Below are 24,215 nucleotides of genomic sequence, written 5' to 3'. Positions count from 1 at the left end.
TTGTATGATATTCTTTAAAGTCAACTAGGAAACTAACTTCTAATACTTTATCTCTCTTGTTATTTGAAAGCAGAACTTACCTGGACACTGAGAGGATTGTGGGGAAACTGACCTGATGGCATTTATGTGATTCAAAATATTCATAGGTACTAGTTTCCCTCCAAAGTTAAACTGTGTCCTCAGGTAAGGAAATAATGATTTCTGATTAGTAATTTCTTTTAAGAGTCAGATTGCATGTTTTTTTGATGGCTTATCTTAAATTTAAAATTGAAGGCTGAACCTGACTGTACAGTTGTGACAGGTTTTTTTTTGTTTTTTTTTTTTTTTTTTACATTTTTATAGCATATTTCTGTGCTATCTAAGACCACAGCAAAGACTAGAGGTTTTTATGCTTGAAATGTGTTTTAATCAGGATTTTAAGGTGTTGATTATACATTCCTGAACTAAAAAGTTCAGGCTTAGGCCTGAGGAACACATTATCCACATGTTTATAAAATGCCTTTCTACTAATACCCTGTTTATAGTATGACTTTGTGGTTAAAAACTACATTTTCTTACTTCAAAGTACCAGATGAAAGTATTTTATATTAACTAAACATTTTTGAGCCACCTTCCAGCTCTTCACAGCCCCTCCCCCACCTTAAAGAGACTCATTCTGTCATCACCCACTTTCTTCATGACACATGTAAGAATTCAGTCTGTTTTGTGGAATTCCATGTGAATAGTAAATTCTGCACACCTTTTATACATCTCCTCATTCTATGTCTAAAAAGTATTGACTCTTCAAAGAAACTTTTTATTCCATTTCATATACTAGGGGATTAGTTGAAACTATGGGAAATGAATGAAGGAACAGTCTCTGATTCCTCAGAACTCTGCAATAGACCCACCCCCCAAAAATCTGCCTAACTCATCATTATTAGTCAGTTTAAGGCTATTTAGAAAAGGATGTTTGGAAAAAGGAGTAGAAAAATAGAAGAATAGGGCATTAGAGCTGTCGATGAAACTCCAGACTCTGAGAATACAAAAGCAGTGAAATTTCCTCCTTTTCTCCCTCGCCTTCCTTCCCACCCTCTCCCTGGCCCACAACCCTTCTCCTTCCTGCCCATCTCACTTCTCTTCCTCCTTTCACCATTGCTTTCAGAAAGTCTCTCTCTGGGTAGTGGGGGCAGTACTAAAGCTCAAGGTTCTCCAAGCAGCCTCCCAGCCCTGTAACACCACACCAGACTGCTATCTTTTTCAAATTAAAATCAGAGAGTTGCTGGAGAAATGCCTCAGTGGTTAGAGTACTGACTGTTCTTCAAGAGGACTGAGTTTGGTTCCCAGTACCTTGATCGGGTGCCTCGCATTTGCCTGTGACTCCAACTGCAACAGATTCAACACCATCCTCTGGTCTCCATGGGAGGCTGCACACATGTGACAGGCTAGCCGTCTGAGAGACAGGCATGTGCACACGTGCGTACGTGCACACACATACACACACATACACACACACACACACACAAACAGAATAAAAAGTGCTTTATAAAAGAAAATCACACATCACAATTATGGATTCATATTTTAGCTTAAAATGTTTCATATTTTTCTGATTATAAATGTAAAATTTAGTCTTCTCATAAATTTGGAAAACTCATGATTCCACTATCCACCTTTACCTTTTTATCTGTTTTCCTAGGCATACTTTACTGGAAATATTCACATTTATATGTGTACAATGAATGTGTACAAGATTTTGAAATGTGTTCATCATTTTCGTGAGCATTAAATATTCTTCAAAATATGATTGTATGTGGTTTCAGTTACCTGGAATGCCTTTACTGTCCTCCATTTGGTCTTTCCTGTTAAGTTCAAAAGAAAAATAAACCTGTCATTTCCTCTATCCTCAACTCTTTTCACTATATTATAGTTTGTTCTATCTCATTTATTTACAATGGCTTACACATAACCATGTTCTTATTTACTAGAAAAACTTCATGTGTTTACCTATATGTCATCATTAACATCTAAATGGCTGTGAAATATTCCATTAAAATTGAACATCATTATTTGTTTCCTCATTACCAATTTTTTAGCTTGTAGATACTTAAAATGTACAAGTATTTATTTGTATGTGTGTGGAGATTTTGCCTGCATGCATGTATGTGCCTCTATCACATTTATGCCCGCTGCTCATGAAAGCCAGAAGAGGGTGTAGATCCTTGGGAGCTAAAGTTACAGACAGTTATAAGCTATTATGTGGGTGTTGGAAAATGAACCCAGGATATCTCAAGCTCCAAGTAGCTGCTACTTTAAAAAAACAGTATTGCAGTAAATAATTTTAACATATTTTAAAACAAATACACTAGAATGTATACAACTAATCAGTATTACAGTATAAATAACTTCTGTAAATCTAAACACATCTTTCCAACACAGGTGTCACTGATGTAAGCATGTCTGATATTTCCTTTCTGCAATTGTCTTTAGAATCTATTAATGGACTGAAAAATGTAAAACTGGACTCATTTTATGATATATTTTTGTTTAAACTACAAGTCACTTATTCATCATATTTTTACTATTTCAAGAAATCAATTCTTTTCTTAAGCACCAATTTTACCTCCATTTAAATGACTTTGGAGGCGGCCAGATGTTCTGCAGGCAATTTCTGGGGGGAAAGTTCTCAAAATGTTTACAGAAATGAATGATAACTGCAGTGAGTATGCAGCCTACAACAGTGATGGCCTTAGAGGGCTATCACTCTTTCTGTTATATGCATTTGAGTAGGTTTTTGTTATAATTGTTAAGTCTATAACAATAGTCCTACTTGACATCATGTCTGTATCAACCTCTTAAGAGCTGGATGTTATTACTTTATGGTACTTCTGTTAATGGTGGGTTCATCCGAGTGTACCAGTGCATATTGATGAATGATTTTATAAGTGTGAATGCCCTAGGAAAGCATTCTTTTTCCACAGACTGAGATTTTCTTTAAACAGACCTATTTCTTGATAAAGCTTCTGACTCTCCAACACTGTGGACCAGTAACCTTGACAATGCTCTGGCGTTTGCTGGAAATAAAAGTCAGGGATTACCTTTATCTTTGGAATCACACATTCTAGAGGATGAAGGCAGCAATCTATTTTGGCAAACCCTCTGTGCTATTCTTGACTCAGGATTGGTAAACAGTAAGGTTTGTCTGGGTAATAGATGAAAATAATGATGACCAGTGTTTTGAAAGACCACAGGTTGGCAAATTTAATACATATATCCTGAGCATGAATATGGAGCAAAAATTATGCTGTAGAAACTCCACACATGAAAGCAAAACCAATAATGTCTATGTTCTCTTGGAGCTAATGATTTGGAAAAACAAAGACACATAAATGAGTATAAAATATGTCATCAAAAGCAATGGAATAAAAAAAAAGAATAAAAAAAAAAAGCAATGGAATGTTGGCAATTGGTTGTAAATGTGCACACAATATAGGTGGTGATGAAAACAACTATTTACACACCACACTACCTTCCAGGCACTGTAGTATTTCTTCAGTCTCTGTCAAAGTACTATAAAAGATAAAAATGGTATAAAACCTCATTATAATCAAGTAGTGATCCAGTAGAAGGCAGGAAAATGCCTCCAGTGGTTACCAGGTTTTAATTCTAAAATGGTTAACTTCTAGGTGTTGGTACTATGGGTCCCTCTGTGTTTTAATTTTCTAAAATGAGGAAATAAAAATCCAAATAGGGTTGGAATACTGGCGAATCAACCAATGCATAGAAAACACAGAGCAGTGGCAGACATATAACAAGTAGTCACTCAGTAAATTGAGTGACTATTGTCATTAACTGGCTGGGACTGTTCATCAGAAATCCTAACATTGCTTTGCATATTTTATTTTGATGGGCTAGTATATTAGAGAACACATAGAACTGTATCACTCTTCTGTAAAAACATGGGTTGCAAAAGTCACTGCATGCTTCAGTCAAAAGCCTCCTCATAATGAGAAAAGACCTGATACAAAACTGTGACACAAAACAAAAGAAGGAGAAAGAATGAAAGAAGGAAGGAAGGAAGGAAGGAAGGAAGGAAGGAAGGAAGAAAGAAAGAAAGAAAGAAAGAAAGAAAGAAAGAAAGAAAGAAAGAAAGAAAGAAAGAAAGAAAGAAAACTAGATTCCACAACACATACTGTAGTCCCAACTACTTACAGGCTGAGGCAAAAGACTTACTTGACACTTGACCAGCTTAGGTATTTAAGCAAGATCTTGTCCTCATAAATAATTACATAGATAGATAGGTAGATAGATAAATAGATAGATAGGTAGATAGATAGATAGATAGATAGATGATAGATAGATAGATAGAAGATAGATAGATAGAAGATAGATAGATAGATAGATAGATAGATAGATAGATAGATAGATAGATAGATAGATAGATAGATAGATAGATAGAAAATAAAACCTCTCAAAGGAAGGATCATTTCAAAAAAGTCCGTTTTTGTTCTGTGGCTATGTATCATTTCAGTATATGTGTAGTATGCTTATGTGCCACCCTGATTTTGTTTGTATGCATTAGTTTTCCTATTTGAAGTAATGAAGAACATCCCAGACCGTTTTTGCCTATTTCGGTAGTCTCTTCGAAATCAGTCTGAGACCTGGTGTACAGCTGTGTGGAACAGAGAGATTGCCATAGATGACTTTGGAAAGATTAGAAGACTAAACATGTCTCAGAAGCTGAAATGCACGAAGAAACATTTAAGATGCTAACTATCATCTCTGTATGTGTAGCCCCAGGACTGTGGTGTGATTGACATCAAGACAACACTAGCTCTGATTCTTCATACATGGCACGTTGATGGGATGGCATTGCAGAGGGAATCAGGACAAGCATATCATATGAGTGATGGCAGAAGACAAGATCATTTCAGCAGACATTTTCCTATTACTTTGCCCCCAAGGCTCAGCTGCCAGTATGTTAGAATATCAGGGCTTTGATTGCTACTGTGCCACCATCACTAGCTACATACTATCTTCTAGGCTCTTTGCCAGTTGTGACATGGCACATACTTTTAAGAATTTGTTTATTGGTTATGCTGCCATTTGCTTGGTTATACTTCAACAGAATAACTATGGGTTTTCAAAGACCCAAGTTACAATTAAGTATATTTCCATCTCTGTAAATTCATTGTTAATACTTTATCACATGCATACTGTGTGCAGTTTTTGTATTTTTCTGTTTCATCCCAATGCTGCTTCATCTGCATGCTCTATGCCTTGTTTTGGGCTGTTTACTCCACAGAATTCTTTCATTTCACTGGTACCTGGTATGTGGCTCCTCTGTTTAATTCTAGACTTTCATGTTTATATATGGAAAAACAGAAAACATCTTAACACATCTTTCTTTTTCTACAGAGGTGCCAAGGAATCCATTTTCAAAGCAAAATAAGCAGAACCCAATAAGTACATTTTATAGATTTTGCTACAGAGTAATGAATCTCTATACAGACAGAGCAGGTTACAATCTTCCTTGTGTTGGGTATTTGTGCAATTTCCCTACAGTTTAAATAATATTATATTTTAGTTTACATGTGATATAATTTCAATTTAGATTCAATTTTAATTTCAATTTAGTTACTGAATGGATATGATATATTTGTAAAAAGAAATGTTTAATATTGGTTATATAAAACATATAAAGCACTAACCTATCTACTCTGGTCCCTGCTAACATTAGAATATATTTAGGTATAAATAAAATATAGTTTCACTAGTAACAGTTGTTGGGATTCTCTAGACATGCAGACAGATAGAGTGAAAATCAGAAAAAGAAAGAGAGAGAGAGGGAGAGAAAGCATAAATTCAGAAAACTGTATGGAAAGTTAACCAAGGAAAACCTATAGGGCTCAAGGTGATTAGTTCAGGTAAGAGTAGGCAAGAGAATTGAAGCATAAAGAACTGTGAAGGAAGCCGGGCGTGTGCCTTTAATCCCAGCACTTGGGAGGCAGAGGCAAGCGGATTTCTGAGTTTGAGGCCAGCCTGGTCTACAAAGTGGGTTCCAGGACAGCCATGTCTACACAGAGAAACCCTGTCTCAAGAAAAAAAAAAAAAAAAAAAAACACCAAAAACAAAACAAACAAACAAAAGGCAAAAAAAACCCAAAAAAACAAAAAAACAAAAAATGAACTGTGAAGCAGTATGTGAAGTAGCATGACTGAGTCACACTAGCCAAGCTTTGATTTATCTGAAGGCATTTGGATCTTTCCCCTTCAGCTTTTGATCTGACTGTGTCCTCAGCTAACTCATTACATTAACCCTCACAATGTGCATTATTTAGAGTTCCTACTCCAACAGTAGAGACTCCATGAACACCTTAATGGGCATGCCTGCATATTTGATCAAATGCCAAAGTATTTTGTGGTCCTGTTAAGCTGACACATACATTTATTCATTGCACAGCAGCTTAGAAAAATAGTTTTGTTTTTTTTTTGTTTTTTTTTTTTTTAGGTATTTTCCTCAATTACATTTCCAATGCTATCCAAAAAGTCCCCAATACACTCCCCCCACCCCCAGTCCCCCACCCACCCACCCCCACCCCTTGGCCCTGGCATTCCCCTGTACTGGGGCATATAAAGTTGGCAAGTCCAATGGGCCTCTCTTTCCAGTGATGGCCGAATAGGCCATCTTTTGATACAAATGCAGCTAGAGTCAAGAGCTCTGGGGTACTGGTTAGTTCATAATAATGTTCCACCTATGGGGTTGCAGTTCCCTTTAGCTCCTTGGGTACTTTCTCTAGCACCTCCATTAGGGGCCCTGTGATCCATCCAATAGCAGACTGTGAGCATCCACTTCTGTGTTTGCTAGGCCCCGGCATTGTCTCACAAGAGACAGCTATATCTGGGTCCTTTCAGCAAAATCTTGCTAGTGTATGCAATGGTGTCAGCGTTTGGAAGCTGATTATGGGATGGATCCCTGGATATGGCAGTCTTTAGATGGTCCATCCTTTCTTCACAGCTCCAAACTTTATCTCTGTAACTCTTTCCATGGGTGTTTTGTTCCCAATTCCAAGAAGGAGCACAGTGTCCACACTTTGGTCTTCATTCTTCTTGAGTTTCATGCGTTTAACAACTTGTATCTTATATCTTGGGTATCCTAAGTTTTTGGGCTAATATCCACTTATCAGTGAGTACATATTGTGTGAGTTCCTTTGTGAATATGTTACCTCACTCAGGATGATGCCCTCCAGATCCATCCATTTGCCTAGGAATTTCATAAATTCATTCCTTTTAATAGCTGAGTGAAAAATAGGAGTTTAATACTTCACAGAAAATCATGGTAGATAACTGAATTGTTATGTTGTGAGAGATCCAGGCTCATTCTATCCATTTTTCCACCTATGGTTTTATCTTTCTGCTGGCTGATATGTGGACATAGACAACTGCTGGTCCTTTAGGCATCCATTCTTACTCTAAATGAGTAGAAACAGCAAGGTGCAGATAGAAGGGGCCTTAGTCACTGTTCTGTTGCTGTGAAGAGATACTATGACCAAGTCAACTCTCATACACGAAAACATTTAATTAGGGGCTTGCCTTACAGTTTCAGAACCTTAGTCCATTACTATCATGTCAGGGAGCACGGTGGCATGCAGGCAGACACTGAAGCAATATTTAAGAACTGCATCCTGCTCCACAGGCAGTGAGAAGGACACTGAACCTGACATGGACTCGTGAAGCCTCAAAGTCCACCCTTAGTGACACACTTTCTCCAAAACACTTTCTCCATACATCCTAACCCTTATAATCCTTTCAAACAGTTTCACTTCCTGGTGACTAGCCATTCAATTATATGAACCTATAGGGGAATTTTTACTCAAAGTTCCACAGAAGGACAGATTTCCTTCTCTGAACCTTTGCTTTGATATTTGCGTAGGGACATGCTTTCTAGCCATCTCTGCAAGAATCTTACTTTGAATATCATCTTACAGGACTAACTTTTTGTAAGGGGCAGGTGTAAGGAAGCTGGAAAATGGTTGGGACTTTTCAGCCTTTGTACAGGAGAGCATTCGGGAATAGTTGGAGGACACACATATTCCTCACACTCACTAAGTAGAATCTGGGTATTGCTTTTTATATTATTTTTTTAAAAACCTTTATTTGAAGCAAGTATTAATTAGCTATGTATGTCTCATTCTCTGTATATGCTATTTTACTATTATGAATTTGTTTTGATTTTGAAATACTGGGTGTTGAATTTTGAGCCTTTCATATTCTAGGCAAATAGTCTACCATTCAACTATGTTTCTTGCCTTTATTTTTGATTCTTTGGAATATAACATTTTAGAGGTGGAAAAATAGCCCAGTAGTCAATGGAAGTTCCTGAAAAGGACCTGGGTTAAATTCCCAGCTTGTTCACAACTTTCAGTAATTCTAGTTCCAGATCTGACACCATTTTCTGACCTTCACAGGCATCAAACACATACATGGTGCGCACACACACACACACACACACACACACACACACTCATACACATAAATAAATATATCTAAAACAATTTTAATGATATTTTTATTTATTGGAGTATGTATATGTGTATATAATTATGTTTCTGTGTCCATATATATGTCTCTACATGTTTATAAATGACTAAAATTGATGTCAGGTTGGACCTCAGTTGGAAACATATTTTGTGAGACAGGGTCTTTTGTGAATCTGAGAGTTTGAAGATTAGGTTGTCTAGCCAGCAAGTTTAACAATCTTCCTATAAGTACCTCCCAGTACTGGATGCAGGTGTCCTTTGCTTCACCTGGATTTTTTTTAACATTAATTTTTCTACTTGATATTTTCTTCATTTACATTTCAAATGTTATTCTCATTCTTAGTTTCCTCTCAGAAAGTCCCCTATACCCTCCCCCTGCCCTGCTCCCCAACCCACCCCTTCCAGTTTCCTGGCCCTGGAATTCCCCTGTATTGGGACATATAATCTTCGCAAGACCAAGGGCCTCTCCTCCCAATGATGGTCAACTAGGCCATTCTCTGCTACAAATGCAGCTAGACACATGAGCTCTGAGGGTACTGTTTAGTTCATATTGTTGTTCCTTGTATAAGGTTGCAGACCACTTTAGCTCCTTGGGTACTTTCTCTAGGTCCTTCTTTGGGGGCCCTGTGTTCCATCCAATGATGGCTGTTTGCATCCACTTCTGTATTTGCCAGGCACTGGCATAGTCTCACATGAGATAGCTATATCAAAGTCCTGTCACCAAAATCTTGCTGATATATACAATACTGTCTGGGTTTGATGTTTTTTTTTTGTTTTTGTTTTTTGTTTGTTTGTTTTGTTTTGTTTTGTTTTGTTTTGTTTTTATGGGATGAATCCCCAGGTGGGGCAATCACTGGATGGTCCTTCCTTCCATATCAGCTCCGAAATTTATCTCTGTAACTAGTTCTATGGGTATTTTGTTCTCCATTCTGAGAAGGAATGAAGTATCCAAACTTTGGTCTTCCTTTTTTTTTGATTTTCTTGTGTTTTGCACATTGTATCTTGGGTATTCTAAGTTTCTGGGATAATATCCACTTATCAGTGAGTGCATGTCATGTGTGTTCTTTTGTGATTGGGTTACCTCACTCAGGATGATATCCTCCAGATCCATCCATTTGCCTAAGAATTTCATAAATTCATTCTTTTTAATAGCTGAGTAGTACTCCATTGTGTAAATGTACCACATTTTCTGTATCCATTCCTCTGTTGAGGGACATCTGGGTTCTTTTCAGTTTCTGGCTATTATAAATAAGGCTGCTATGAACATAGTGGAACATGTGTCCTTATTATAAGTTAGAACATCTTCTTCCACTAGTACTATGTCCAATATTCTGAGGAACTGCCAGAATGATTTCCAGAGCTGTAGTATCAACTTGCAATCCCACCAGCAACCTCTTTCTCCACAACCTTGCCAGCATCTGCTGTCACCTGAATTTTTGATCTTAGCCATTCTGACTGGTGTGAGGTGGAATCTCAGGATAGTTTTGATTTTCATTTCCAGGATGATTAAGGATGTTGAACATATTTTCAGGTGTTTCTCAACCATTCAGTATTTCTCAGTTGAGATTTCTTTGTTTAGCCATGTACCCCATTTTTAATAGGGTTATTTGATTTTCTGGAGTCCAGCTTCTTGACTTTTTTGTATATAATGGATATTAGTCCTCTATCGGATTTAGGATTGGTAAAGATTCTTTCCCAATCTGTTGGTGGTCTTTTTGTCTTATTGACAGTGTCTTTTGCCTTACAGTAGCTTTGCAATTTTATGAGTTTCCATTTGTCAATTCTCGATATTACAACACAAGACATTGCTGTTCTGTTCAGGAAAATTTCCCCTGTGCCCATATCTTCGAGTTTTCCCCACTTTCTCTTCTATTAGTTTCAATGTCTCTGGTTTTATATTGAGTTCCTTGATCCACTTAGACTTGAGCTTTGTACAAGGAGATAAGAATAGATCAATTCGCATTCTTCTACATGATAACCACCAGTTGAGCCAGCACCTTTTGTTGAAAATGCTGTCTTTTTTCTACTAGATGGTTTTAGCTCCCTTGTGACCATAGCTGTCTTCAATTCTATTCCATTGATCTACAAGTCTGTTGCTGTACCAGTACCATGCAGTTTTTATCACAATTGCTCTGTAGTACAGCTTGAGGTCAGACATTCTTTTATTGATAAGAATAGTTTTTGCTAGCCTAGGTTTTTTGTTATGCCAGATGAATTTGCAAATTGCCCTTTCTAACTCTGTGAAGAATTGAGTTGGAATTTTGACGGGGAGTGAATTGAATCTGCACATTGCTTTAGGCAAGGTAGCCATTTTCACTATATTAATCCTGCCAATCTATGAGCATGGGTCATCTTTCCATCTCAGATCTTCTTCAATTTCTTTCTTCAGAAACTTGAAGTTCTTATCATACAGATCTTTCACTTCCTTAGTTAGAGTCACACCAAAGTATTTTATGTTATTTGTGACTATTGTGAAGGGTTTTGTTTCCCTAACTTCTTTCTCAGCCTGTTTATCCTTTGTGTAGAGAAAGGCCACTGATTTGTTTGAGTTAATTTTATACCCAGCTACAACACTGAACCTATTTATCAGGTTTAGGAGTTCTCTAGTGGAATTTTTTTTGGTCATTTACATATACTATCATATCATCTGCAAATGGTGGTATTTTGATTTTTTCCTTTCCAATTTGAATCCCCTTGATCTCCTTTTGTTTTCTAATTGCTCTGGCTAGAATTTCAAGTACTACATTGAATAGGTAGGGAGAAAGTCAGCAACCTTGTCTATTCCCTGATTTTAGTGGGATTGCTTCAAGTTTCTCTTTATTTAGTTTGATGTTGGCTACTGGTTTGCTGTATATTGCTTTTATTATGTTTAGGTATGGGCTTTGAATTCCTGATCTTTTCAAGAATTTTATCATAAACAACTTTTGGACTTTGCCAAATGATGTCTCAGCATATAATGAGATGATCATGTGAGTTTTGTCTTTGAGTTTGTTTATATAGTGGATTACGTTGATGGATTTCCATATATTAAACCATCTCTGCATTCAAGGAATGAAGCCTCCTTGATCATGATGGATGATCATTGTGATGTGTTCTTTGATTCGATTTGGGAGAATTTTATTGAGTATGTTTGCATGTAAGCAAAACTGGTCTAAAGTTCTCTTTCTTTGTTGGGTCTTTCTGTGGTTTAGGTATCACCTTAATTGTGGCTTCATAGAATGAATTGGCTAGAGTACCTTCTGTTTCTATTTTGTGGAATAGTTTGAGGAGAATGGGAATTAGGTCATTTTTGAATATCTGATAGAACTCTGTACTAAACCCATCTGGTCCTGGGCTTCTTTTGGTTGGGCTACTATTATTGACTGCTTCTATTTCTTTAGGGGATACGGGACTGTTTAGGTCATTAATCTCATCCTGATTTAACTTTGGTACCTGGTGTCTGTCTAGAAAATTGTCCACTTCAACCAGGTTTTTCAGTTTTGTTTACTATAGCCTTTTGTAGTAGGATCTAATGATGTTTTGTGTTTCCTCAACTTCTGTTGTTATGTCTCCCTTTTCATTTCTGATATTGTTAATTAGCATATTTTCCCTTTGCCCTCTAGTTAGTCTGAACAAGGGTTTATGTAAAAAAAAAAAGCAGCTACTGGTTTGCTTGATTCTTTCTATAGTTCCTTTTGTTTCCACTTGGTTGATTTCACCCCTTAGTTTGATTATTTCCTACTATCTACTCCTCTTGAGTGAATTTGCTTCCTTTTGTTCTAGAGCTTTTAGGTGTGCTGTCAAGCTGCTAGTGTATGCTCTCTCTAGTTTCTTTTTGGTGGCACTCATATCTGTGAGTTTTCCTCTAAGGACCAATTTCATTAGGTCCCATAAGTTTGGGCATTTTGTGGCTTCACTTTCATTAAACTCTAAAAAGTCTTTAATTTCTTTCTTTATTTCTTTTTTGACCAAGTTATCATTTAGTAGAGTGTTGTTCAGCTTCCATGTGAATGTTGGCTTTCTATTGTTTATGTTGTTATTGAAGATTATCCTTAGTCCATGGTGATCTGATAGGGTGCATGGGATTATTTCAATATGTTTGTATCCACTGAGGCCTGTTTTGTGACTGATTATATGGTCAATTTTGAAGAAATTACCATGAGGTGCTGAAAAGAAGGTATATCCTTTTGTTTTAGGATGAAATGTTCTATAAATCTCTGTTAAATCCATTTGGTTCTGAACTTCGGTTAGTTTAACTGTGCCTCTGTTTCCAGTATCTGTCCATTGATGAGAGTGGGGTGTTGAAGTCTCCCACTATATTATGTGAGGTGCAATGTGTGTTGAGCTTTACCATAGTTTCTTTAATGAATTTGTATGCTCGTGCATTTGGAGCATAGATGTTCAGAATTGAGAGTTCCTCTTGGAAGATTTTACCTTTGATGAGTATGAAGTGCCCCTCCTTGTCTTTTTTGATAACTTTAGGTTGGAAGTCAATTTTATTCGATATTATTATGTCTACTCCAGCTTGTTTCTTCAGACCATTTGCTTGGAAAATTGTTTTCCAGCCTTTTACTCTAAGGTAGTGTCTTTCTTTGTCTCTGAGGTGGGTTTCCTGTATGGAGCAAAATGTTGGGTCCTGTTTATGTTGCCAGTCTGTTAGTCTATGTCTTTTTATTGGGGAATTAAATCCATTGATATTAAGAGTTATTAAGAAAAAGTAATTGTTGCTTCCTGATATTTTTGTTGTTAGTACTGGGATTCTGTTTTTCTGGTTATCTTCTTTTATGTTTGTTGAAGGATTACTTTCTTGATTTCTCTAAGGTGTATTTTCCCTTCTTGTGTTGGAGTTTTCCCTTTATTATCCTTTGAAGGGCTGGATTTGTGGAAAGGTATTGTGTGAATTTGGTCTTTTCATCGAATACCTTGGTTTCTCCATTTAGGGAAATTGAGAGTTTTGCTGGGTATAGTAGCCTGGGCTGACATTTGTGTTCTCGTAAAGTCTATATAACATCTGTCCAGGATCTTCTGGTTTTCATAGTCTCTGTTGAGAAGTCTGGTGTCATTCTAATAGGCCTGCCTTCATATGTTACTCGATCTTTTTCCCTTTCAGCTTTTAATATTCTATCTTTATTTAGTGCATTTGTTGTTCTGATTATTATGTGACGGGAGGAATTTCTTTTCTGGTCCAGTCTCTTTGGAGTTCTGTAGGCTTCTAGTATGTTCATGTGCATCTCTTTCTTTAGGTTAGGGAAGTTTTCTTCTATAATTTTGTTGAAGATATTTACTGGCCCTTTCAGTTGAAAATCTTCCACCTGGCTTTTTAAATGTGGACTCTGGAGTCAAACTTAAGGTTCTTAGGCTTGCACAACAAGTGTTTTACCAACTAAGCCATTGCTTCAGACCCAACATTTAGTTTTTGAAAAGTTCATTTCAGTTCAAGTATGTATACTTACTTACATTTTACATTTTAAAGATCTGTAGTTATATTAATATATGTTGTATAGTTTGTTTTTCCTTTTTGAACATTCCAAAGTGTTTTAAGCGACTTTTATCTGGAATCCATATATATTAGTAATATGTTTTGATGATTGTCTTTTTTATTTAAAAATCTCATATACTATTGTCATTTTACTAAAAAATTCTTTTTGTTTGTTTGGTTTTTTTTGTTGTTGTTGTTTTGTTTTCAAGACAGGGTTTCTCTGTGTATCCCTGGGTGTCCTGGAACTCACTCTGTAGACCAGGCTGGCCTCCAACTCAGAAATCCACCTGCCTCTGTCTCTGCCTCCCAAGTGCTGGGATTAAAGGCATGCACCACCACTGCCTGGCTAAAAACTTCTTTATTGCTTATTATTTGGATGTTTTATGATTAAAGACATTCAGCATGAATACATTTATTGAACACAAAGATATACTCTAACATCTCTAAAACTTAAAGTGTAACATTAAGTCACTTGGCTACAGTATAACGTAGGGAGAGCTGTGGAGAAGGGGCGCCTCCAAGGCTACTCAGGTAGTTACAGAGGGCTTACAGGAAAATACATCTAACTGAACCTGAAACAAAATGCTCAACTACCTGGCCAAATTCTTGGAGTATCCACACTGGAGAAGGAAAACACCTTCTGTTATGTAAGAAGTCCATGTGTGTTGGGGAGTACAGTGGAACTTGTAGGGGGTGGCATGTTACAAGGAAAGAACAAAACCATAACCATCTTTCAAAATATTTTCTACAACACAGCTTTGGACTTTCTGGTACAGAGAATGAGTGGAGATCTCTATGCAGGATGGATAGAAATATTAAGACAAGCATTATCTTAATAGATTAAACTTGTATGCCACAAACTATATTCTTGTCTTACTCTTTATTATGAGGGGACTAATGAATATTTCACAAAACCTATTCCTCTATGAGATGGAAGAAGTATATGTGGAAAACTTTGCACAGTCAATGGGGCTTAGGAAACACTTAATAAAGCAAGCTTCTTAACTGTGTCTTAGCACCTATTAGAGACAAATATATGTGTGAATCCCACAAGTGGGGAAATGGGGCCAGGCTTAACCATGCATTTCTCTCTGTTATAAGCATTCTTAGATTTGTTCCCATGGGGTTGGGCATAGAAAACACAGCTCCTGTGCTTTTTCTTTTAGATGCTAAATTGATGCTTTCTGTCATATATATTTTCCTCAAGTCTCTCTCATTGTCTCTGCTGCCTCTTTCTGGGATGCATATAAGATATATATGTGTATTCACATGTGTGAGTATTGGTGCATATATGCCATCCCTTGCATGTGCATGTCAGAGAAGAACTTTGGTTGTTTGTTGGGCCTATCTTTCTATCTTGTTTCGGCATGGTTTCTTTGTTACCCACTACTATTTAAGCCAGACTACATGGCCTATAAGCTTCTAAAGATTCTTCTATCTCTGCCATATTGCTATAGGAGAATTAAGATCACAGATACAAGCTGGTATGTCAGACTTTGTGTGAGTTCCCGGGATTTGAACTAAGGTCTTTATGTTTGGATAGCTAAATCTTTACTCTGAGTTATTGCCCCAGCTCTATTCTTTGTTTACTTTGAAGTTCAGTGAATAATAAGTGTTAAAAATTTCAAATGTCTTCATTCAATCTTAGCCAAAATGTTAAGAAGTACGATATGCTATGCATTGTAAGGTGTCTTAGTTAGGATTTCATTCCTATGAAGAGACACCATGATTAAGGCAACTCTTAGAAAAATACTTACTTGGGGCTGACTTAAATTTCAGTGGGTCAGTCCATTATAATGGAAGGAAGCATGGCAGTATGCAGGCAGACATGGTGCTGGAGAAGTTGCCAAAGGTTCTACAGTTAGATCAAGGCAGCCAGGAGATTCTCTTCCACTGGCAGCCAGAAGGAGGCTCTCTTCTGTACTAGAAATAGCTTGAGTACTAAGAGCCCTCAAAGCCTACTTATCCAATGACACACTTCCTCCAACAAGACCATACCTCCTAACAATGCCACTTCCCATGGGCCAAACATAGTCAAACTACCACATAAATTAGTTCCAGGGCTTTTAGAGCTGACATAGACAACAGTAGGTGGTTGGACACACAGGACATTTCTTTGGCTAAGGTTATAGTTGGTATCTGCCAAATGATTTTGGTTTCTCTCATATCACACTCATCACCACTATTTAATGAACCACATACATTGATATTTTATTATTATAAATCTCCACTTTGCTTAGTACTGCTACAGATGTGCTATATTAGAAGAGGAAATGAGAGGCCAAGTTAATGTGACAGAGAAAGTATTAATAAGCAAAGCATTCTAAGAAGAAACAAAATCAAATGAGAAACATGCACTTTGTGATGCTGAATCTGAATTACAAATTACATAACAAAATTTAATATTTATGTCATACTTTTTAAGTGCTGAAATGTGAAGTGTAAAATTTTAACTATATAAAAACTTTCATTTGTTTTATAGAGAGCTGCTTCATGTTGTCCTTGAATCTTCTCTATATTTTTGTATTTTAGAGAGAGGAGCCAGAAATTGCTCCTATGTGCTATGGATATTAAAATTCAGAGTTTCTTTTTCTTCTCAGCATCCTGGCCATTTTCCTCTTTTCACACTCTGGTCATGTTGGCTATCTTTCTTTTTTTTTTCTGTTTGGGAAGTTGATCCTCTCCAAGCCTTTGCTTATAAACTGTCTCCTTACTGGGATCTATAGAACTTAAGATATGAATCATGTTTGTTGGTAACCTCCCCAACCATCACAGCTCCGCTCCTCTATGGAATAGATTTAGGAATCTGACTTATTTCTGCCTCTTTTCTACCCTGTTCATCTGAACTGCAGAAGTTAGGAGTAAAAAGTTGCCCTCCCTCTTCTACTGAGCAAGCCTTTTGTTCCTAACTCATGGGAGGTAGACTGTTTTGGTTTTTATCTTCATAAAATTACATGATAGAAACTTTTATACTTTTGTGTAGTTAATGACAGTATAAAAGTCTTAAACAAATTTACATTTACTATTGTTAATGACATTTAAAAGTCTGAAAAATATACTTTTATGGTGCTAGATTTTAAATAAAATACAATGAAGTAAATTGTAATTATTTCAAGAGAATTACTTTCAAATTAATTTTATTTATTTATTTATTTATTTATTTATTTATTTACTTACTTACTTTAAACTCCAGATTTTATTCTCCTCTCAGTCCACCCTCTCACTGTTCCACATCCCATACCTCCTTCCAGGTTCCCTGTCTCCACATGGATGTCCCCATCCCCAACTCCCACCCCAGGAGACCTCTAAACTCCCTGGGGCCTCCAGTCTCTTGAGGGTTAGGAGCATCTTCTCTGACTAAATCCAGACCTGGCAGAACTCTGCTGTATATGTGTTGGATGCCTCATAGCAGGTGATGTATGCTGCCTAGTTGGTGGTCCAGTATCTGAGAGATCTCAGGGGTCCAGGATAATTGAGACTGCTGGTTCTCCTACAGGGTCGCCCTCCTCCTCAGCTTCTTCCAGCTTTCCCCTAATTCAACCATTGGTTAGGTGCAAATATCTGCATCTGACTCTTTCAGTTGCTCATTGTGCCTTTCGGAGGACAGGTCTCTTTTTGTGAGCGCTCCATAGCCTCCATAATAGTGTCAGGTCTTGGGGCCTCCCCTTGAGCTGGATCCCACTTTGGACTTGACAACGGACCTTTTTTTCCTCAGGCTCTGCTCCATTTCCATCCCTGAAGTTCTTTCAGATAGGAACAATTACGGGTCAGAATTTTTACTGTAGAATGGCAATCCCATCCCCCCTTGATGCCCTGTCTTTCTGCTGGAGATGGGCTTTACAAGTTCCATCCCCCCAATGTAGGACATTTCATTTAAGGTCGCTCTCTCTGAGTCCTAAGAGTCTCTCATCTCCCAGATCTCTGTTTACATTCTGGAGGGTCTCCTCAACCTCCTACCACTGAAGTTGCATGTTTCCATTCTTTCTGCTGACCCTCAGGGTTTTCAGTCCTTTCCCCCTACACAATCCTGTTGTCCTCTTGTCCCAGACTGCTATGGGTCTTGCAGATTTCAAAATCCTCAGCGACATTAGAGCCTTGTATATTTAGAAAAGAACTAGTCAGAGGAGATTAGCTTTAAAGGCATTAGAGATATGTGTGGCAATCACGTAGTAAATTTCAAACTTACTTGCTCAGACATTGCCTGTGTTTTATGTATAAATGGGACATATTCAGCTGTGTTCAAATTATGTCACTTTTGTAAAATGCACAATAATTTTAATGAGATTTGAGAACCTAATTGCAGCTCTCAAGTTCACTTTTTATATGCCCATTTTATCTTTTGTGTGTACTATCACATGTCTTATAAAGAGGGTATACAGATATACAATTTTCCAATACAAAGAATACCAAGATTCCCTAATTTAAAATCTGGAACTTTATCTTGATTTTTATAAATGGATATTTTATTTGAATATAATCCAAAAGTTATAAAATCTACCTTCAACTTGTGTAGTGCAATCATTTTGATATTTACACAGGTCTGTACAATCACTGTCACTGATGTTAGAACATTTTCATTATCACCCCAAAGAAACTGCATACCCATTTGCATTCATTAACATTGCCTTCTTGTCTACCACTCATAAACTACATTTTACTTTCTATTTCCAAAGATATGTCTGCTCTAGACATGTTATATAAGTAGCATCTTATAATATGTGTTTTTTGAAAATTTTCTCACTTAGGATAATGTTTCCAAACTTTGTCTCTGCTGCAACATGTGGTGAGACATCATTTTAAATGGTTGAATAGTATTCCACAATATGGATATACCATATTTTTCTCACCCATGGATATTAGTTGATGGATATTAGGCTTGCTACTATATGCTGTCTGAAAAAAATCTATTTTCAATAAAAAGTAAAGTCCAGATTATGATTAAAATCTAAAAAAAGAATCCTGCTGTTATCTATCATACACACACACACACACACACACACACACACACACACACACATATGTATATATATGTACTGGGTCGTATGGTATATTAGTGGTTTTCCTTGGCACAAAATAGCTGGCAAAAGCAACTTCAGGGAAAATTCAGGGAAGGCATGATGGAACTCATGGAGACAAGAGCTTCTAGGAAAGTTCCTCACTTGTCTATAAGATCAGGACACAGAGAGATTGACTTTGTACCTTACTTGGGTATCGACTTCAAGGACCAGCCAAGGTGATCTGCTCTGCTGTACAGGGACAGTCCCGAAGCTTCCACAACATCCTGACTGAGATAGCAGCACATGCTTGGGCCCAAGTATTCAACTGCAGGCAGTGGCAGCTACTTCACAGATGCTAAGTACATGTTTAATTTTTGAGGAACTTATTTGCCAAAACTGATTGCCATTTACATTCCTGTCAGCAGTGAGTGAGTATTCCATTTTCTCTACATCTTCCCCAGGCCTTGTGTCTATCTGTCCTCCTTTTCAAAGCTACTTTAGTGAATGTGAGGTAACAGCTCTACATGGTTATATGGTTGTTATTTACATTTCCCTGTAGAAAGAATGTGTAGAAACTTTTCATGTTCTTATTACTCTTTGCTGTATCTTCTTTGAAGAATTATCTATTGAATCATGCCTGGTCTTCCATTGGATTTTATTTTCATTATTGAGTTGTTGGAATATCTTGTATGTGTTTAACACTCTACACTTTCAATGTTAGCATCTAGATCTTAACTAATTTTCTGGGTTATGCAGAATTTCAGTCACTATGACAAACACCTGAGATAAAGAATTTAAAACAGGACAGAATTATCTTTGCTCCTGGTTTTACGGTTTCCACCCATGGTTGATTGTAACCATTTTGATGTGGTGAAGATAATGCAGACTATCATGATGAAAGGAGCACATGACAAGGGCTTTCACTTCATGACAGCCATGACACAGAATTTTTGTAGTAGAGCTTAGAAGTCGTCTTTACTAACATTTTAGGCAGCTCTTCAAGCAAGCTGAAAATTAAGATATATTGTCATAGTGGCCAGGGGGATGGCTCAGGAATCAAAATGTTTTGCATAAGAGTATAAGAACCAGAGCTTAGATTTCCAGTCCCCATATAAAAGCTGGGTAGACAGGTAGCCTGCCTGCCTTTTATCCCAGAACGTCCGTAGACGGAAACAGAGGATCTCCAGGTGTATGATAGCTATTACAATTAGATGAATCAGCAAGTTCTGGGTTCATCCACAGATTTCTCTCAGTAAATAAAGCAAGAAACACTAGAGAAAAATAACTACCATCAACTTGTGGCCTCCATAGGTAAACATTCATATAGGTGCAGACATAAATACATACAGATTAACCATCATACATCCCCTTTGGTGTCATAAATATGATAGATTTCCTTTCCCTACGGTAAAATAACCCATATTCTTCATAGCAACATATGTATTTCTTAGTTGTTTTACCATTTTTCTATGCAACTTTCTACCTTATTACAAGGTTTGTATATTCTGTGTTTTGTGTTTGGAAGAGAAAAAGGGAAGCTAAGTGTCATTAAGAAACTACAGACCTAGCTGGGTGTGGTGGCACATGCCTTTAATCCCAGCACATGGGAGGCAGAGGCAGGCAAATTTCTGATTTTGAGGCCAGCCTGGTCTACATAGTGAGTTCCAGGACAGCCAGGGCTATACAGGGAAACCCTGTCTTTAAAATAGAAAAGAAAAGAAAAGAAAAGAAAAGAAAAGAAAAGAAGAGAAGAGAAGAGAAGAGAAGAGAAGAGAAGAGAAAAGAAAAGAAAAGAAAAGAAAAGAAAAGAAAAGAAAAGAAAAGAAAAGAAAAGAAAAGAAAAGAATCTACAGACCTGAGAGAATCTGAACCAGTTTCTTGCTACACATGTAGAACTTGTCTCTATCTTCTGTGGCTCACTTGCCTTCTGTACATGTGTTCACTTCTTAGTTATGACAGCTTTGTCACTCTCTGTAAGAGATTGTGTCAACATTTCATACTAGGACTATCCAAATTATAAAAATATTATGTAGTTTTTAAATGACATAAATATTAAACTTAATTTTATACAGTTTTATTAAGATTAAAAGATATATTTATATAAAAGACAAATGTTCCTACTCTGAATATGTAAAAGACAGTGAATGTTAGGGTCAATATATAAGAGTTTTGAAGCAGTTTTCACATTTAAGTTAATATGGTGGTTTCTCTTCTCAAGTCCTCACACAGGTGCTCAGAAATATCAAGATGGTGTGCCCAAGATTCCAACGGCCTGTATCACAGTAGAAGATGCAGAAATGATGTCTCGAATGGCTTCTCGTGGGAACAAAATTGTCATTCATCTGGAAATGGGAGCAAAGACCTATCCAGATACTGATTCCTTCAATACTGTGGCAGAGATCACTGGGAGCACGTATCCAGAGGAAGTGAGTAAAGTAGAAGTCTTTGTCTTCTGGCATAGGGTACCCCAGTCAGGTGGCCATTTTTAGAATAGTGACAAGGAGAGAAAATGAATCTGTGGAGATGGTCTTCATAGACTCATTAAAGCTGGAATATCATATATTTTTCCCATTAAAATGTTCACTACAATAAAGAAGGAAAGACGAATTCAAGATCAGAATTGATCCCATAGTGTGAAGGTTCAATTTGAACAGCCGAGAAAATTGCATATATATCCTTTAGAATGAGAATTCAGGCCAATGATTGACACTGTGTTAATTTTATGAATATTTTAAAAATCATTTCAAATTACAATAGTATAGAATCTAGTTCCTTCACTATAAAGCAAAGAGACTAACCTATATAGAAACTCACTTGTCTAAGTCTGTACATAGGCACAAAGTGGCTGGGAAAGTATCTAAGCTCAAGGAAATACCAAAACCCAGCTTTAGTCCACAGTTCAAGTGTAGATTCCAGTTTTATGTATGTTTTAAATGATCTTAGAAGGAAATATCCACTAGCCAAGTGGTAAATAATGGGATATTTACTTCCTGGGAATTAGAGAATTATCTGCAAGAAATGAGCATGTTGCTAACCTTTATAAAGAACTAAATCACTAACGGAATTACTACGAGAAGTAGATGAGGCATTATCCACCAGAAAGCTTATATGTATTGGGCACATCATAGGTACTTACTGAAATCACATGTACTTAATATGATACAAAACTTGCATCAATGTTTTTTTTTCACTGTTTTTTTTTATTACATATTTTCCTCAATTACATTTCCAATGCTATCCCAAAAGTCCCCCATACCGCCCCCCACTTCCCTACCCTCCCATTCCAATTCTTTTGGCCCTGGCATTCCCCTATATTGGGGCATATAAAATTTGCAAGTCCAATGGGCCTCTCTTTCCAGTGATGGCCGACTAGGCCATCTTTCGATACATATGCAGCTAGAGACAAGAGCTCCGGGGTACTGGTTAGTTCATCATGTTGTTCCAACTATAGGGTTGCAGATCCCTTTAGCTCCTTGGGTACTTTCTCTAGCTTCTCCATTGGGAGCCCTGTGATACATCCAATAGCTGACTGTGAGCATCCACTCCTGTGTTTGCTAGGCCCCTGCATAGTCTCACAAGAGACAGCTATCTTTGGGTCCTTTCAGCAAAATCTTGCTAGTGTATGCAATGGTGTCAGCGTTTAGAAGCTGATTATGGGATGGATCCCTGGATACGGCAGTCTCTAGATGGTCCATCCTTTCATCACAGCTCCGAACTTTGTCTCTGTAACTCCTTCCCTGGGTGTTTTGTTCCCAATTCTAAGAAGGGGCACAGTGTCCACATTTTGGTCTTCATTCTTCTTGAGTTTCATGCGTTTAGCAAATTGTATCTTATATCTTGGGTATCCTAAGTTTTGGGCTAATATCCACTTATCAGTGAATACATATTGTGTGAGTTCCTTTGTGATTGTGTTACCTCACTCAAGATGATGCCCCCCAGGTCCATCCATTTGGCTAGGAATTTCATAAATTCATTCTTTTTAATAGCTGAGTAGTACTCCATTGTGTAAATGTACCATAATTTCTGTATCCATTCCTCTGTTGAGGGACATCTGGGTTCTTTCCAGCTTCTGGCTATTATAAATAGGGCTGCTATGAACATAGTGGAGCATGTGTCCTTCTTACCGGTTGGGACATCTTCTGGATATATACCCAGAAGAGGTATTGCTGGATCCTCCGGTAGTACTATGTCCAATTTTCTGAGGAACCGCCAGACTGATTTCCAGAGTGGTTGTACAAGCTTGCAATCCCACCAACAATGGAGGAGTGTTCCTCTTTCTCCACATCCTGGCCAGCATCTGCTGTCACCTGAATTTTTGATCTTAGCCATTCTGACTGGTGTGAGGTGGAATCTCAGGGTTGTTTTGATTTGCATTTCCCTGATGATTAAGGATGTTGAACATTTTTTCAGGTGCTTCTCTGCCATTTGGTATTCTTCAGGTGAGAATTCTTTGTTCAATTCTGAGCCCCATTTTTTAATGGGGTTATTTGACTTTCTGGAGTCCACCTTCTTGAGTTCCTTATATATATTGGATATTAGACCCTTATCTGATTTAGGATAGGTAAAGATCCTTTCCCAATCTGTTGGTGGTTTTTTTGTCTTATTGATGGTGTCTTTTGCCTTGCAGAAGCTTTGCAGTTTCATGAGGTCCCACTTGTCAATTCTCGATCTTACAGCACAAGCCATTGCTGTTCTATTCAAGAATTTTTCCCCTGTGCCCATATCTTCAAGGCTTTTCCCCACTTTCTCCTCTATAAGTTTCAGTGTCTCTGGTTTTATGTGAAGTTCCTTGATCCACTTAGACTTGACCTTAGTACAAGGAGATAGGAATGGATCGATTCGCATTCTTCTACATGATAACAACCAGTTGTGCCAGCACCATTTGTTGAAAATGCTGTCTTTCTTCCACTGGATGTTTTTAGCTCCCTTGTCGAAGATCAAGTGACCGTAGGTGTGTGGGTTCATTTCTGGGTCTTCAATTCTATTCCATTGGTCTATTTGTCTGTCACTATACCAGTACCATGCAGTTTTTATCACAATTGCTCTGTAGTAAAGCTTTAGGTCTGGCATGGTGATTCCACCAGAGGTTCTTTTATCCTTGAGAAGAGTTTTTGCTATCCTAGGTTTTTTGTTATTTCAGATGAATTTGCAGATTGCACTTTCTAATTCATTGAAGAATTGATTTGGAATTTTGATGGGGATTGCATTGAATCTGTAGATTGCTTTTGGCAAGATAGCCATT

General features: G+C 37.3%; 1 protein-coding gene across 1 annotated transcript in view; it reads left to right on the top strand.

The window, feature by feature from the left end:
• Window positions 1–24,215, top strand: part of Cpq (carboxypeptidase Q) — a 517,237-nt gene that overhangs the window by 171,736 nt on the left and 321,286 nt on the right. The window contains exon 4 of the mRNA XM_021183241.3: window positions 21,192–21,399. Within this exon, the coding sequence (XP_021038900.1) occupies window positions 21,192–21,399 (208 nt within the window). The remainder of the gene's footprint in view (window positions 1–21,191; window positions 21,400–24,215) is intronic.

This window comes from Mus caroli, unplaced genomic scaffold (assembly GCF_978045245.1).
Source record: "Mus caroli unplaced genomic scaffold, Mus_caroli_1 scaffold_16, whole genome shotgun sequence".
Lineage (NCBI taxonomy): Eukaryota > Metazoa > Chordata > Mammalia > Rodentia > Muridae > Mus > Mus caroli.
The sequence above is the reverse complement of the archived record's forward strand: the minus strand, read 5'-3'. Positions and strand labels throughout refer to the sequence as shown.